This window comes from Poecilia latipinna, unplaced genomic scaffold, assembly GCF_001443285.1.
Source record: "Poecilia latipinna isolate Pla-1442-1.1 unplaced genomic scaffold, P_latipinna-1.0 Scaffold49, whole genome shotgun sequence".
In the NCBI taxonomy this organism is placed as follows: Eukaryota; Metazoa; Chordata; class Actinopteri; order Cyprinodontiformes; family Poeciliidae; genus Poecilia; species Poecilia latipinna.
The window spans coordinates 615087-627606 of NW_015112665.1; the positions used below are offsets into that span (position 1 = coordinate 615087).

At 38.0% G+C, this 12520-nt stretch overlaps 1 protein-coding gene across 4 annotated transcripts in view; it reads left to right on the forward strand.

Moving 5' to 3' along the window:
* LOC106958757 (versican core protein-like) overlaps window positions 1-12520 on the forward strand; it is a 32563-nt gene that overhangs the window by 14380 nt on the left and 5663 nt on the right. Inside the window, exons 2-9 of one of the 4 annotated variants that reach the window (XM_015050844.1) lie at window positions 1513-1592; window positions 2139-2510; window positions 3558-3732; window positions 4471-4598; window positions 6097-6390; window positions 7049-7903; window positions 9198-10431; window positions 10537-11453. In XM_015050844.1, the coding sequence (XP_014906330.1) occupies window positions 1513-1592; window positions 2139-2510; window positions 3558-3732; window positions 4471-4598; window positions 6097-6390; window positions 7049-7903; window positions 9198-10431; window positions 10537-11453 (4055 nt within the window). Of the gene's footprint in view, window positions 1-1512; window positions 1593-2138; window positions 2511-3557; window positions 3733-4470; window positions 4599-6096; window positions 6391-7048; window positions 7904-9197; window positions 11454-12520 lie in introns of all 4 variants that reach the window. The other 3 variants (XM_015050838.1, XM_015050826.1, XM_015050836.1) reach the window with 3 other exon arrangements.

A 12520-nucleotide genomic window follows, 5' to 3' on the forward strand; every position in this document is an offset into this window, starting at 1 on the left:
CTCTTCTTTTAAAAGCAGAATCTTTTTTTTTTTTTTTTTTTTTTTGGTCCGGTTTGTTAAGGAAATAAATAAGTCTTACCTAAGGTGAAACACTGAGCCAATCAAGAATGAATCAAAATGCATTTTGATTATTATTTTATCAAGAAATACCAGCCCTCTTAAAATGATTGGAGCAAAAGGGAGTATCCCACCAGTTTCAGTTTACTTCACAGCTCTGGTATTTGCACCTGCACACTGTGACCCTGCATGGTTCACACCCAGTTCAAAAGCACCTTTTATTATGTGTTTCCAGCGAGCTGCCTCCAACATGAAGGGTGCCTTATAGATAAAATTGATTGATTGATTTGATTGATTGAAATAAAACAAAGTTTGACATAACAGGTGACCCATAATCATCTTCTTTATACATGTGACTTTTGGTTGAATATGAAAGACCTAATCTAGTCTAAAGATAGATTAGGTAAAGAAATAGTGCAGAAGCACTGTCTTTCCACAATTCAGGAACATTTCCAGTTGTTCCAGAGGTTGTATGAGGTCACTGCAGACATCCCGTCATGGTTGCTGGGTTAATAACAGACCCGGCCTGGTGATGGAGGGCTGGACAGATGCCTCCCGGCTGAAACGCTGTGTCATTAGCTCACGGAGGTGATAAATAGCTTGAGGTCAGAGGCCTGCGGCACCGATTTTCCTTTGAAAATCAGAAAAATCTGCCGTATGGTTGGGCATTTAGTTGCTTTCGTGGCTCCTGTAATTTACAAAAGCCCCCACAGTTTGTTCAAATCACATGGACTCTTTTCTTGAAACCAGCTGGTTAAAACTAACCAGGTTTACTTGGATTCATGTGATATTCAGGTGGAAAATGTTGCATAAAACCAGCAAAAAACATTCACAGATTTTAGTAGATATAAGCACACAGGTTTATATATCGTTTTTGTTTTAACAACTAAAGCACTACTTTAATCTATATTCTCTGTCTATATATACTCTACTATAGTCTATAAATAATTTTTAAACATCAATTTAAGATTAAAAAATTAAACGTTAACAAAATAAATCAAAAGCAGAATAAATCTGAAAAAGCAATTATATCAGGTAGATCTCCAGTTGATCTTGTCAAGGAATGAAGTCAATTAATAATAATAATAGTTAAATGAACAGCAGGATATAACGTAAAACCACAAAATGGATAGTATTTTACATGCATGTGCAGGTATTTATGAATAGATCAATTTGAGATCAATGGAGCATAATTAGCTGAACCAACAATATGCATGCTTTCCAGCATCAAAAATCTATTTTCTTTGTTATTTTCCAGTAGATTTAGAAGAATATTTTTCATCTTACATGTGAAATGTTTCTATTTATTGTTCTAAAGTTGTTATTCTTTCAGGAAATGTCATATCTTTGAGTCTGTATTCTAAATTAATGGACAGTTAATCACAATGTCGATGATTAATTGTTTCAGCTCTTTTATTGTGGTAATTTGGAGTGATTATTGTTTTATCTTTACAGATATGTCCAGATCCTTCCAGTCATCTGTGCAGTTTCCCATCTCACCCTGGCCTTCCCCATCCAAACGCCATCAGCTCATGGTGAGTCCACATTTCCCACCTTACAAAATAATTAAAAACCATGTGAACTTTCACATTATGTGACATTAGCTGCTTCATTATGCAGTTGGTTGCAGTGAATATTAAGAGGTATAAGAGGAAAGCAGGATTTACTATTACAATTTTATTCTCATATTACTATGAGTTTATTGTCTAACTATTATGACTTTATTCTCATATTATTAAGATTTTATTCTAGAAATATTGTCTTTATTTTCATAACACTACAACTTTATTCTCATATCACTATAACTTTATCCTCAAAATATTATGACTTTATTATGATACTTTTATGACTTTACTCTCTTGGATTTTGTTGACTTTATTATGTTTTTTGTTAGGGATAGACACACATTAGCGTAGACAAACTGAATAAAACAACAGTCCCGTGGTGCTTGTAGTGTAACTAATTTGTCCCTTTTCTTGTATTATTTTCCCCTCCATATTATTTTTGGCATAAAAGTCAATAAATTTTTTTTTGGGAAGTTTTCAGAGTTGTTTTGTCCTTTTTTCTCTTGCTTCCATCAGATGACGTGCGGCAGCTGAAGCTGGACATCCCCCACTCAGGTCCAATTCATGTCCCTCTGGGCAGCTCCATCTCCATCCCTTGCTTTGTGTCTCTGTCCTCCTCCTCTTCGTCGTCCCCGTCTGTCATCCCCCGGGTGAAGTGGACAGTTGTGTCCGGTGGGATTGAGACACAGATCTTGGTAGCGCGGAGTTCAAGGGTGAAGATCAACGAAGCGTACCGCGACCGTGTGGCGCTGCTGAACTACACGTCCTCCCCTGAAGATGTGTCTCTGTGGTTAGGCGACCTGCGCCACAGCGACTCCGGTCACTATCGCTGCGAGGTGCAGCAGGGACTGGAAGACGCCAGCAAAGTCGTACAAGTCAAAGTCAAAGGTAGCATCAGCATGTTGAGGCTTATTCCATATTTTTTTCTGTGCAACACTTTCCTCCAGTGTATTATAAGCCTGGCGGGTCACCAGGCTTTACTCGGGCCCCCACCAGGCTAAGCATTGCTTATTTATTTAAGTCTTTTCAAAATGTTTGCATTTTTTAAGACTTTATAGTTGGTGTTCAGGTGTTAAACTTCCAATCTTTCAATAACACATGATTATTGAGTATTTTTTAACTCAAAAACATGACGGGCTGCTGGATGAATGGCTGCAGAGTGCCCAAATACCAGGCGTAGCAAAGTTCTGGGGGAAACTTTGTGGAAATTTTTAAAGATATTTGATCATTCTGTATCCAGAGTTGGGTAGTAAATAGTTCCATTTACTCAATTACATTTAATTGAGAGAAAATGTACTTTTAGGAGTATTTTTACTACGCTGTACTTTTTATTTTTACTTCAGTAATTTTATTATGAAGTATCACTACTCTTATTTGAGTAAAATTTCTGGATTCTCTACACACTGAATGAAAAACAAACATGTTTTAACCAAAAATTAAAGTTTTTCTTAAAGTTTCATAAGTTTTTTATCGAGAGAAACTGAAAAAAATATATATATTTGCCTGATTTTGTTATTTTTTTGTTACTTATATGAATTGTTGTTATTTTCGTACTCAAAATACAAAAATTTCCACTTAACTTTACCTTTGGTCCCTTTAATCATTTTGAAATATAAAATAATTAATAATTTGATCACTTACTCAGTACTTGAGTAGACTTTTTACCAAATACTTTAAGAGTACTCTCTTAGATCCTCTAAGAGTATCTAAGAGTACAAAAAAATCTAAGAGTAAAAAAAAATTGGATAGCTACTTTTTGCTTTTACTTGAATAAAAATACGTAATGCCATTGTTACTTGAGTACAATTTCTGTGTATTCTTCCCAGCTCTGTATGTGTCAGAGCTGTAAAACATTTGATTTTATCATGTTAATAATTGCACAACCTGACTGTCCAGTGTATTTCTGAATGTGTAAATATGTTGTGATGTTTTTAGGTGTGGTGTTCCACTATCGAGATGCTTTGGGTCGGTACTCGTTCTCCTTCCAGCAGGCCCAGAGGGCTTGTGAAGGCATCGGTGCTCAGGTCGCCACACCCGACCAGCTGCTTGCAGCTTATTTTGATGGATATGAGCAATGCGACGCAGGTTGGCTGGCGGACCAATCTGTCAGGTAGTTTTTCACTCTTTAAAAAATGCACATCTTTGTCCTTCTATTTGGGTTTCTACTGCTTCTAAAAACAACCCAGGCATCTTTTGGCAATCAGTTCATGCTTTTTGGTGTCTGGAAAATGCTTCAAAACCCTCCCGATTGTTAAGTCACATTAAATGGGCACCGCTACCTAGCAACCCCAGCACGTTTGGTCAGCTGGTTTTACAGCTGTACGTGCTGTAAAATGGCTGCTGGAAAAGTGTCTTGTTGTTGACTTACCATCCAGAAACCACTTGCTGTATTCATTTTGGTTGTGCAGGAGGCTCTGCTTCTGCTTTTCAAAGATGCACGGTTGCATAATTGCGTCTTTTTTGCAGCCTTTTTCACGTACGAGTGTAAACGTTGAGTTGGAGGGCGTGGCCAGCAGCAGATTATCTGGATTTAAAGTGATAAGACACCCTACAGCAGCTCATTCTGGAAGAAAATACAGACTAAAATCTCATTGGAGAATTACTTTGTGTAAAAAAAAATATATAATGAACATGTTTTGCAGCCCTAGCCTGTTTAAGGAAGCATAATATCTTTGAACTTTTATTATATTTCATGCTGAAATTACACAAAATCCACAAATTACTTCTGCAATCCCTTGATATATTTATGAATGTAGGATTTGTTGTTTATTTTGTCAAACCTGCATTAATTTCTCAGTTGCTCAGAGGTCAGTTTAATTTTAGAAAGCATTTTCCTTCACCTACGCAGGTATCCAATCCAAGTGCCCCGTGAAGGTTGCTATGGAGACATGGACGGACAGCCAGGAGTGAGGAACTATGGGACGATGGATCCAGATGATCTCTTTGACGTCTATTGCTACATAGAGCAAATTCATGGTATGAATTATAATATTGTAAAACTAGATGTGGTGTACACAGAAACAGTTCAAATCAGATGTTTACATAAACTTTCTAAAAAATACACAAACCTTTTTTCTCACTGTCTGTTGCAATCTTTTGATGTACGGTTGACATGAATTTCCTCACACTTTCAGAAGGTCTTTTTAAAATTTACACCTAACTTTAGAAGTTTAGAGACTGTGGACAATTTCACTGGTGTTCCTGGATCTTCTGGTTCATAACACCATGAGATGGAGTCAGACCAAAAAGCAGACAGAAGACTAAAAGTCTCAAAATAAAGGATATTTCATAAGATAACTTTAGAATGACACCAGGAAAACCACAAGAGAGCATAAATTATCAAGAAACATGAGAGAAACAACAGAAAAGAGGCTTGGAAGCAGGTGGATCTGACAAGGAGTAAGCAAAACGGACAGGCTTATAAATGTTTGGGGAGGTGATTAGTGGAATCAGGATCAGAGTGATTAGGAGCTAAGAGAGTTATAGGATAAGTCTAATGAGCTAAGAAAAACAGATCATTGACCCACAAGAAAGACAGAGGTATAGGTCAAAAACAGAAGATTACCTTAAAATACGAGACTCAGAACACAGAACTAAGATAAAACCGAACTCAGAATTTGTGGGATCATGACACTACTATTTTTTTTACTTCAGAAATGTCTGCTCTTTGGTATTTTTCATAGATTTAATTAAGGAAATATGAACACAATGTTTTCTTGAGACACATCCCATTTAATACTCAATTTTTGTGAAAATGTAGGCTATGTAACTACACCAGGGTTTCCCCCAGTGTATCATAAGCCTGGCGGGCCACCAGGCTTTACTTTTGCCCCCACCAGGCTAAGCATTGCTTATTTATTTAAGTCTGTTTAAAATGTTTTCATAGTTGGTTTTCAGGTATTAATCTTTCAATAATGCATGATTATCAAGTGATATTTTCTAATTTCATGTCAACTTTAAAAAATTTTAAATGAAAAACACGACAGGCCGCTGGATGAATGACTGCTCTGCCACCCAACCACCAGGCTCAGCAAGTTTTCTGAGCCTGGTGGCTCAGAAAACTTGAGCCACCTTGAACACAATAGTGGTTTAGGAGACTGTTTAAGTCTGAATAATTCACATTTTAAAGCTAAGTTTAACTAATGTAAGAACATAATCTGAAAATTACCATGTGCAATGGACTGAACATTTGCAAAAAAACAACAAAAGGCACGAAAACTGAATCTATGATCAACTCAGAGGTGATGAATCTCTTGATTTTTCTAACAAGATTTTGCTCGATTTTAGTCCTGATTTTAAGTAGTTGACTTGCATATATTGTTCTTGATAGTTTTTATAGATCAGAACCTTCTTCTTCTCTCCTCCACCAGTCTTATTTGTTTAAGCACACTATTCTTAAAAATGACATGAAATAAAATCTATAACCTCGACCTGTTCCGTACAAGTAATCAAAACCAATGTTTTGTGTTTTTAGGAAAGGTCTTCTATGACCCCGTCCCTCAGCAGTTGTCATTTGACGAAGCCCAGTCATATTGCGGAGCTGCGGGAGCACAACTGGCTACAACCGCACAGCTGTACTCAGCGTGGAGCGAAGGGTTGGACCGCTGCAGTCCAGGTTGGCTGTCTGACGGCAGCGTGCGCTACCCCATCGTAATCCCAAGAGAGCGCTGTGGTGGCCCACAAGCAGGCGTCAAAACTCTCTACCGCTTCAGCAACCAGACCGGTTTCCCAGAGCCGTCTGCCCTGCATGATGTCTATTGTTTCAAAGGTGGGTGTCTTTAAATACTATAAAGTGGTTCTGTACAGTGTGACTAACCTCCCTTGAGCTGTTACTATCACCACTGTGGAAACCGAAGATTGTTGTCAGCAGGTTTATTGACATACAAAAGAGTGAAACTGACGCCATCTTGGACAACTCTGCAAATCATGTGTAATTTTTATAACAAAACAACTCATTTTACAGTCAAATAATGCATCTAGCATAAAAACAATGTTACAAAATTATTTATATAGTACATATCAGCAATGCAACCTTAAATGAAAGATATATGCAGTAATTTCCTCCAGCAGGACATCATGAAGTGACGACTGACACCATAACTGTTTTGCTTGACTGCAAGGAAAAGTTTTGGTCCAGATTTAAAAAAATTAAATTGCAATACCTGAAAAGTGATGGTGTATTACGACCATTGTAGATAGAAACAAAAAAGAAAGAGTAAATATTTTCCAAAACACTGAGATTTTGAGATTAATCTGAGACAGATAAATTTTCAAATAAGCAAATTTGCACAGAAACATAAAGATATAACCCTAAACAACCCATTTAGTAAGTTAAGATTTTTTGGGGAGTTGGTTACACTGTAATATTCTTGTTTGTTGTTGTTTTTACACTGAAAGCAAACTTTTAATTTCTTATCTGTCCTCAGCAGGACATGGAGAAACTTTTACTGAGTCTCCAGTGGATCATCTGATCACAGAAGCTGAAAACTTACAAGAAAATGTTGTTATTCTAATGGAACGAGAACAAGAAATTCATCTTAATCAACTGGAGAAGCAAGTGGAACGAGAAGCACAAAGCGAACTGGAGTCTTTACCTCTGTTGCCCGAGTCTTTAACTACAGAAGATCCACTCGATAGAAACCAAACGGTCACCTCAGATAGAGCAGAATCTTTCCCCACTGCAGCTTACGCTTCGGGCTTCGTTAAAACACTAAATGAAAGCACAGAAAAACGTTACGACTCCCAGCATCTTACAGAGGCAGCTGTCAGCACAATCAGCACAACGAACACCTTTGATTCAACACAAAGCACAATGATTCCTCCTGGTGATTACAACGGGACAGACTTACACCGGAACCTGAGCTTCACCTTTCACACATCGGAGTTTGAGAGAAGCACATACAAACCGCAGACGGAGAACCAGACAGCATCAGACACAAACTCTACTGAGTCTCTACAATCAACTGAACAGACAATCCAGTACCAAGAAATTCACGAGACCAGTTTGGACAAATCTCACACCAATTACAGCGAAACCAAGAACAACCGTACAGACGTAGATGTAGAGGAAGCGTTTTGGGAGGGGACAACTTTGGCGGCTGGTCCATTGCTTCAGGTAAAGTTGGAAGATGCAACTACAGAGGATCCTGTACAGATGGACACGACTCAGGCGTCCCAAGATAAAGGATCTCCAGCCACACAAGAAACTCCAACTACTAAACTAACCAGTGAGGCCTACTCAGTATGGACTCCCAGTGATGGATCCGGAGATATTTCCCAAGGTAGGGAAACTACTTTCATAAAATAAGTGCATTACATAGGCCGGTCACCTGAAAATGTGTCATTGTATAATTAAATGATGATAATGTTTAGAATCAGAACATATTACCTCTAAAATGTTAATGTTCAATGTATTTCATAAACCACATTAGATATTTGGATTAAGGCAGACTTTTCAAGAGGTTGGTATTTTCTATCTAAATTAAAAACACTACAGATATCACTGCAAAAACATAAAATCTTACCAATGATTTTTGTGAAATATGTGAAAATGTGAAATAAGACAAAACTAATTTACAAGTAATTTCTCGGCAAGATAAGTCAATAATGCTTTAATATTGATGAAAAAGTACCAGTTTTAACATGACAGATTATTTCACTTATAACAAGACATTTTTCCCATTTTACAAGTTGAATAAAATGCTAGTGACTCAAGTACTTTTTCATCAATATTATCAATTATTTACTTAAAACAATCTCCTATATCTCGCTGAAGAGTTATTTGTAAGTTAGTTTTGTCTTATTTCAGGTGTACTAATTTATGTGCATTAGAAACTAGACCAAAAATACTTTTTGGGTTTTTGCATTGTTGTTTGTGGAAATTTAAAATTTCTTGTTTTTTGATAGACAGGTACTTGTCATTTTCTTCTTTACGTCATACAGATTTTTTCAAACAAGTTTCCTCCAGTATCTAAAACAAAAATTTATATTCAGAATTGAATTTTTTTCAATTGATTTGTTTATTTATTTATTCACTTCTTGTTTATTTATTTACAGGAAATGGTGTAATTATTGGTTTATATTTCATGTTTAGCCACTTTAAATAATTTTCTGAACAATAGCCAACAAAGATCAAGATGCTTAATGTAAAAATATATGCACACAAATTGTATTTTACTTTGGATTTTTGTGCCAGGTGTTAAGTTATGAGAAGCTTTTCTGATTTATTTCTGATATTTTTACATGACTTGAGCTGAAATTATTTTTAGTGGTTTGTGTTTAAAAAATGTATTTTGCAAGACTAAACTGCTTGGGCAAAATGTGCTTGAAATGTAGGTGCATTTGTTTAAGGTTAAATGAGAGCTAGAAAACTAGGTGCAAAGTTGAAATTATGACAATGTGTAAATCAATTTAAACTTTTACAAAAACAATTTTATTGAAGACTTTTATCCAGATTTCCACTGTTTTTGCTTTACACATCTGATATTTATATCAGATAATGTTATTTCAGGAAATTCTTATCAGTTAAGCATTTTGTCACACCTGTAATCCAAAATATGTTATCCTTTCTTTCAGAGAGAGAATTTGAAACGGAAGCAGCCACCTTCACATCCTCGTCTCAATCCTCTGCAGCTGGATTCACCGCTAAACCGGTGGGTTCTGCGGTGGCTAGCACCACACCTCAGAGGGAAGCTCCCGATCCAACCCTCTCTTCTGTGTCACGCCATGTGGACAAATTGGATTTTGAAATCCACACCACGACATCAGACTTGTGGGAACTCACTATTTCTAGACAGGAAGGAAGTACAAGCTCAGACACAGAAGAGGATGATGCAACTCAGGCTCCTGAACAGGTAGTTTCTGGAGTAAGTTTACCTATGACTGAATCTCCAGAGGACTTCAATGTCTCTCATTCACCATCTGAATTTGCAGCGGAACAGTATCAGACATTAGGCAGCTCTTATGAAGAAGCAAGTGGATCTGAACTTGGAACAGTTACTTCCATCTTTCAGGAAGGTATTAAAGTTGCATCGCCTTTTGAGAAAACTTTTATAGTTTTCCCAACCCCTGGCAAGGAAGAGAACAAGTCGACTTCAATTGAAGAAGAAGCTAAATTTTCCTCAACTGCTGTGCCTAAAGAAGAAGCTAATGCTAGCCAAAGCACTGAAAAAATTGCCCCAACATTTGTTCTTGAAGTAGAAACCAAAGTTACACCAACTGTTATCCTAGTAGAAGAAGCTAAAGTTAGCCCAACATTTGGTCTTGAAGACATTAAAGTTGTCCCAATTCTAGTTGCTGAAGAAGAACCTAAAGGAACCCCAACAACTGCTCTTGGAGAAGATGTTAAAATAACCCCAACAGCTGCTCTTGAAGAAGACACTATAATTGCATCAACCCCAGTTTTTGAAGGAGTAACTAAAGCTGATCCAAATGTTGCAGAAGAAGCTAATGTTACAACAACTCTGGTTTCTGAAGAAAAAGCTCGTGTTGACCCAACTGTTGTCCTAGATGAAGAGACTAAAGTTAGCCCAACTATGGTCCTTGAAGAAATGAAAGTAGCTCCAGTTCTGGTTGCTGAAGAGGACACTAATGTTGAACCAACAGTTGCAGAAGAATCTAAAGTTCACCTGACTTTTGTTCCTAAAGAAGAAGCTCATGTTGAGCCAACTTTTGTCCCAATAGAAGAATCTGAAGTTAGCCCAACATCGGTTGTTGAAGAAAATAAAGTTGTGCCAGCTCTGGTTGTTGAAGAAGAAGCCAATGTTGACCCAACTGTTGTCCCAGTAGAAGAAGCTAAAGTTATCCCAACATTGGTTGTTGAAGAAAATAAAGTTGTGCCAGCTCTGGTTGTTGAAGAAGAAGCCAATGTTGACCCAACTGTTGTCCCAGTAGAAGAAGCTAAAGTTATCCCAACATTGGTTGTTGGAGAAAATAAAGTCGACACAACAGCTGCTTTTGAAGAAGACTCTAAAACTGCATCAACCCCTGCCGCTGAAGAAGAATCTAAAGTTGACCCAGAAATTACAGGAGAAACTTCAAGTTCCCCAATTTTGGGTCTTGAGGAAGAGGCTGATGTTGACCCAACTCCAGTCTTTGGAGTTGTCATTGATGAAGAATCCACAGTTACCCCAAACATAACTTTTGAAGAAAAGGCTAAATTTGACTCAACTCTGGTTCTTGAAGAAGAAGCTAGTTTTACACCAAGTGTTAAGGAAGAAGCTCAAGTTGACCCCACTTTGATTTATGAGGAAAGTAAATCTACCCAAATCCCTCTCCAGGAGAAAGAAGTCAATGTCCTAAAGTTTGAAAATTCAGAGGAAATTACTAATCTCTCTGGTGCCCCTGAAGAAGACTCCAAAGTAACCCCAACCTTTGTGACTGATGAACTTAAAGTTATTCCAATCCTTGTTTTCGAAGAGGAAACTGATGTTGCACCAACCCTTGAGGACTTTACAATCTTTCCTGTGAGTACTCAAACATCTAAGTGGAGTCTGTTGACTACCACAACTGGACCTCAGGAGCATCTGGATAGTGTAAAGATTAGTCAGAAACCCCCCTTCATGCCAGTGTCCAAGCCCTCAATGAATACCAAGTCCATGTCTTCTGCCCCTACCATTTCTACCCCAACATATGTGCCCCAGCGCACCTGGAGCCCAAGAACCACAAGACCTCACACTTTCCATAAGACAACAGAAACCCAGAAGGTGAACCATTTCATGCCACCATTGGATCACGGTGTGGTTGATCTTGACATTAGCCTCACCCAGCCACCCACCCTGCATAACTTGCCCAAAGAGAGGGCAGCTGTAGGTGGTACAGGGGCATTTTCAGGTAATGCTAAAACCACTCTTATCAACCTAACCGTCCTCTTCTTGCTCAGCACACTGATGCACTAAAATCCCAGGTTAATTTTCTGACAAACTTCCTCCATGTTCTGTAAAACAAAAATCTCCCCCAAAATCAAAACCCTCTCCCTGTTTGTTTCACTTGCTGTCTCAACAGATCCTCACACCTTTCTGACTCCTAAACGCTTCACCCTGTTAAAACACTCCCACACTCCTCACTGCTCTCCTGCTACTCACACTGGGACAGTTGACATTTTGTCAACATTTTTTCTTTTTTTGCATGATATTTCCTACTCATCCAAAGACTGACTTCTGTGAAGTACAGATAAGTTTGAATGAATGTTTTAGTACAAGAATGGTGGCAATAGCCCCTGAAATCAGAATGTGTTTTGCATAAATGTTGAAACTAAGGCTACATTCACACTGCAGGTCATATATGCGACTTGTGTGTGATCTCCAATGTGAATTGCAAACTACTTGAAAGTGTCCCGCATGCGCAGTAGAGAGCGCATTATCGTCACACAGTGAGCCTGCTCAGTGTTTTGCCAACTGCCATAAAAAAAGAAGAGGAAGAGCTCAGTGTTTTCGGAAGTAAACGTGGATGCTAACGGTGGAGCATAGCTTACGATTTTGTTGTCCGATCGGAGCCAGCACATTAGCAACATAACCTGCATGGTTGTTGTTTTTCTTCCCGCTTGCGCATATTAGGAAGTAGAATAGTGACGTTTGTCGAGTGTGGATGACGTTCAGATTCAGGTCACGTTTGAGAAAAGATCGGATACGGATCTCTGACGTTCAGATGGTCATGAGGAGATCGAATACAAGTCGTATTAAGGTAAAAAAAAAAACTGATTTGGGTCACTTCAGGCTGCAGTGTGCATGTAGCCTAATTTAGGAATGTAACAAATTAATTTGAATGTGATAGCACTGACCAATGCAACTAGAATAATGTTTTTTGACAGGAATGTTCTCTGATATTGCCTCTCCAGATAACATAAGCACACGTTGTGTTAAGGTTTAGAAGCACAACCCATGTTTATTCACAATTTGTTG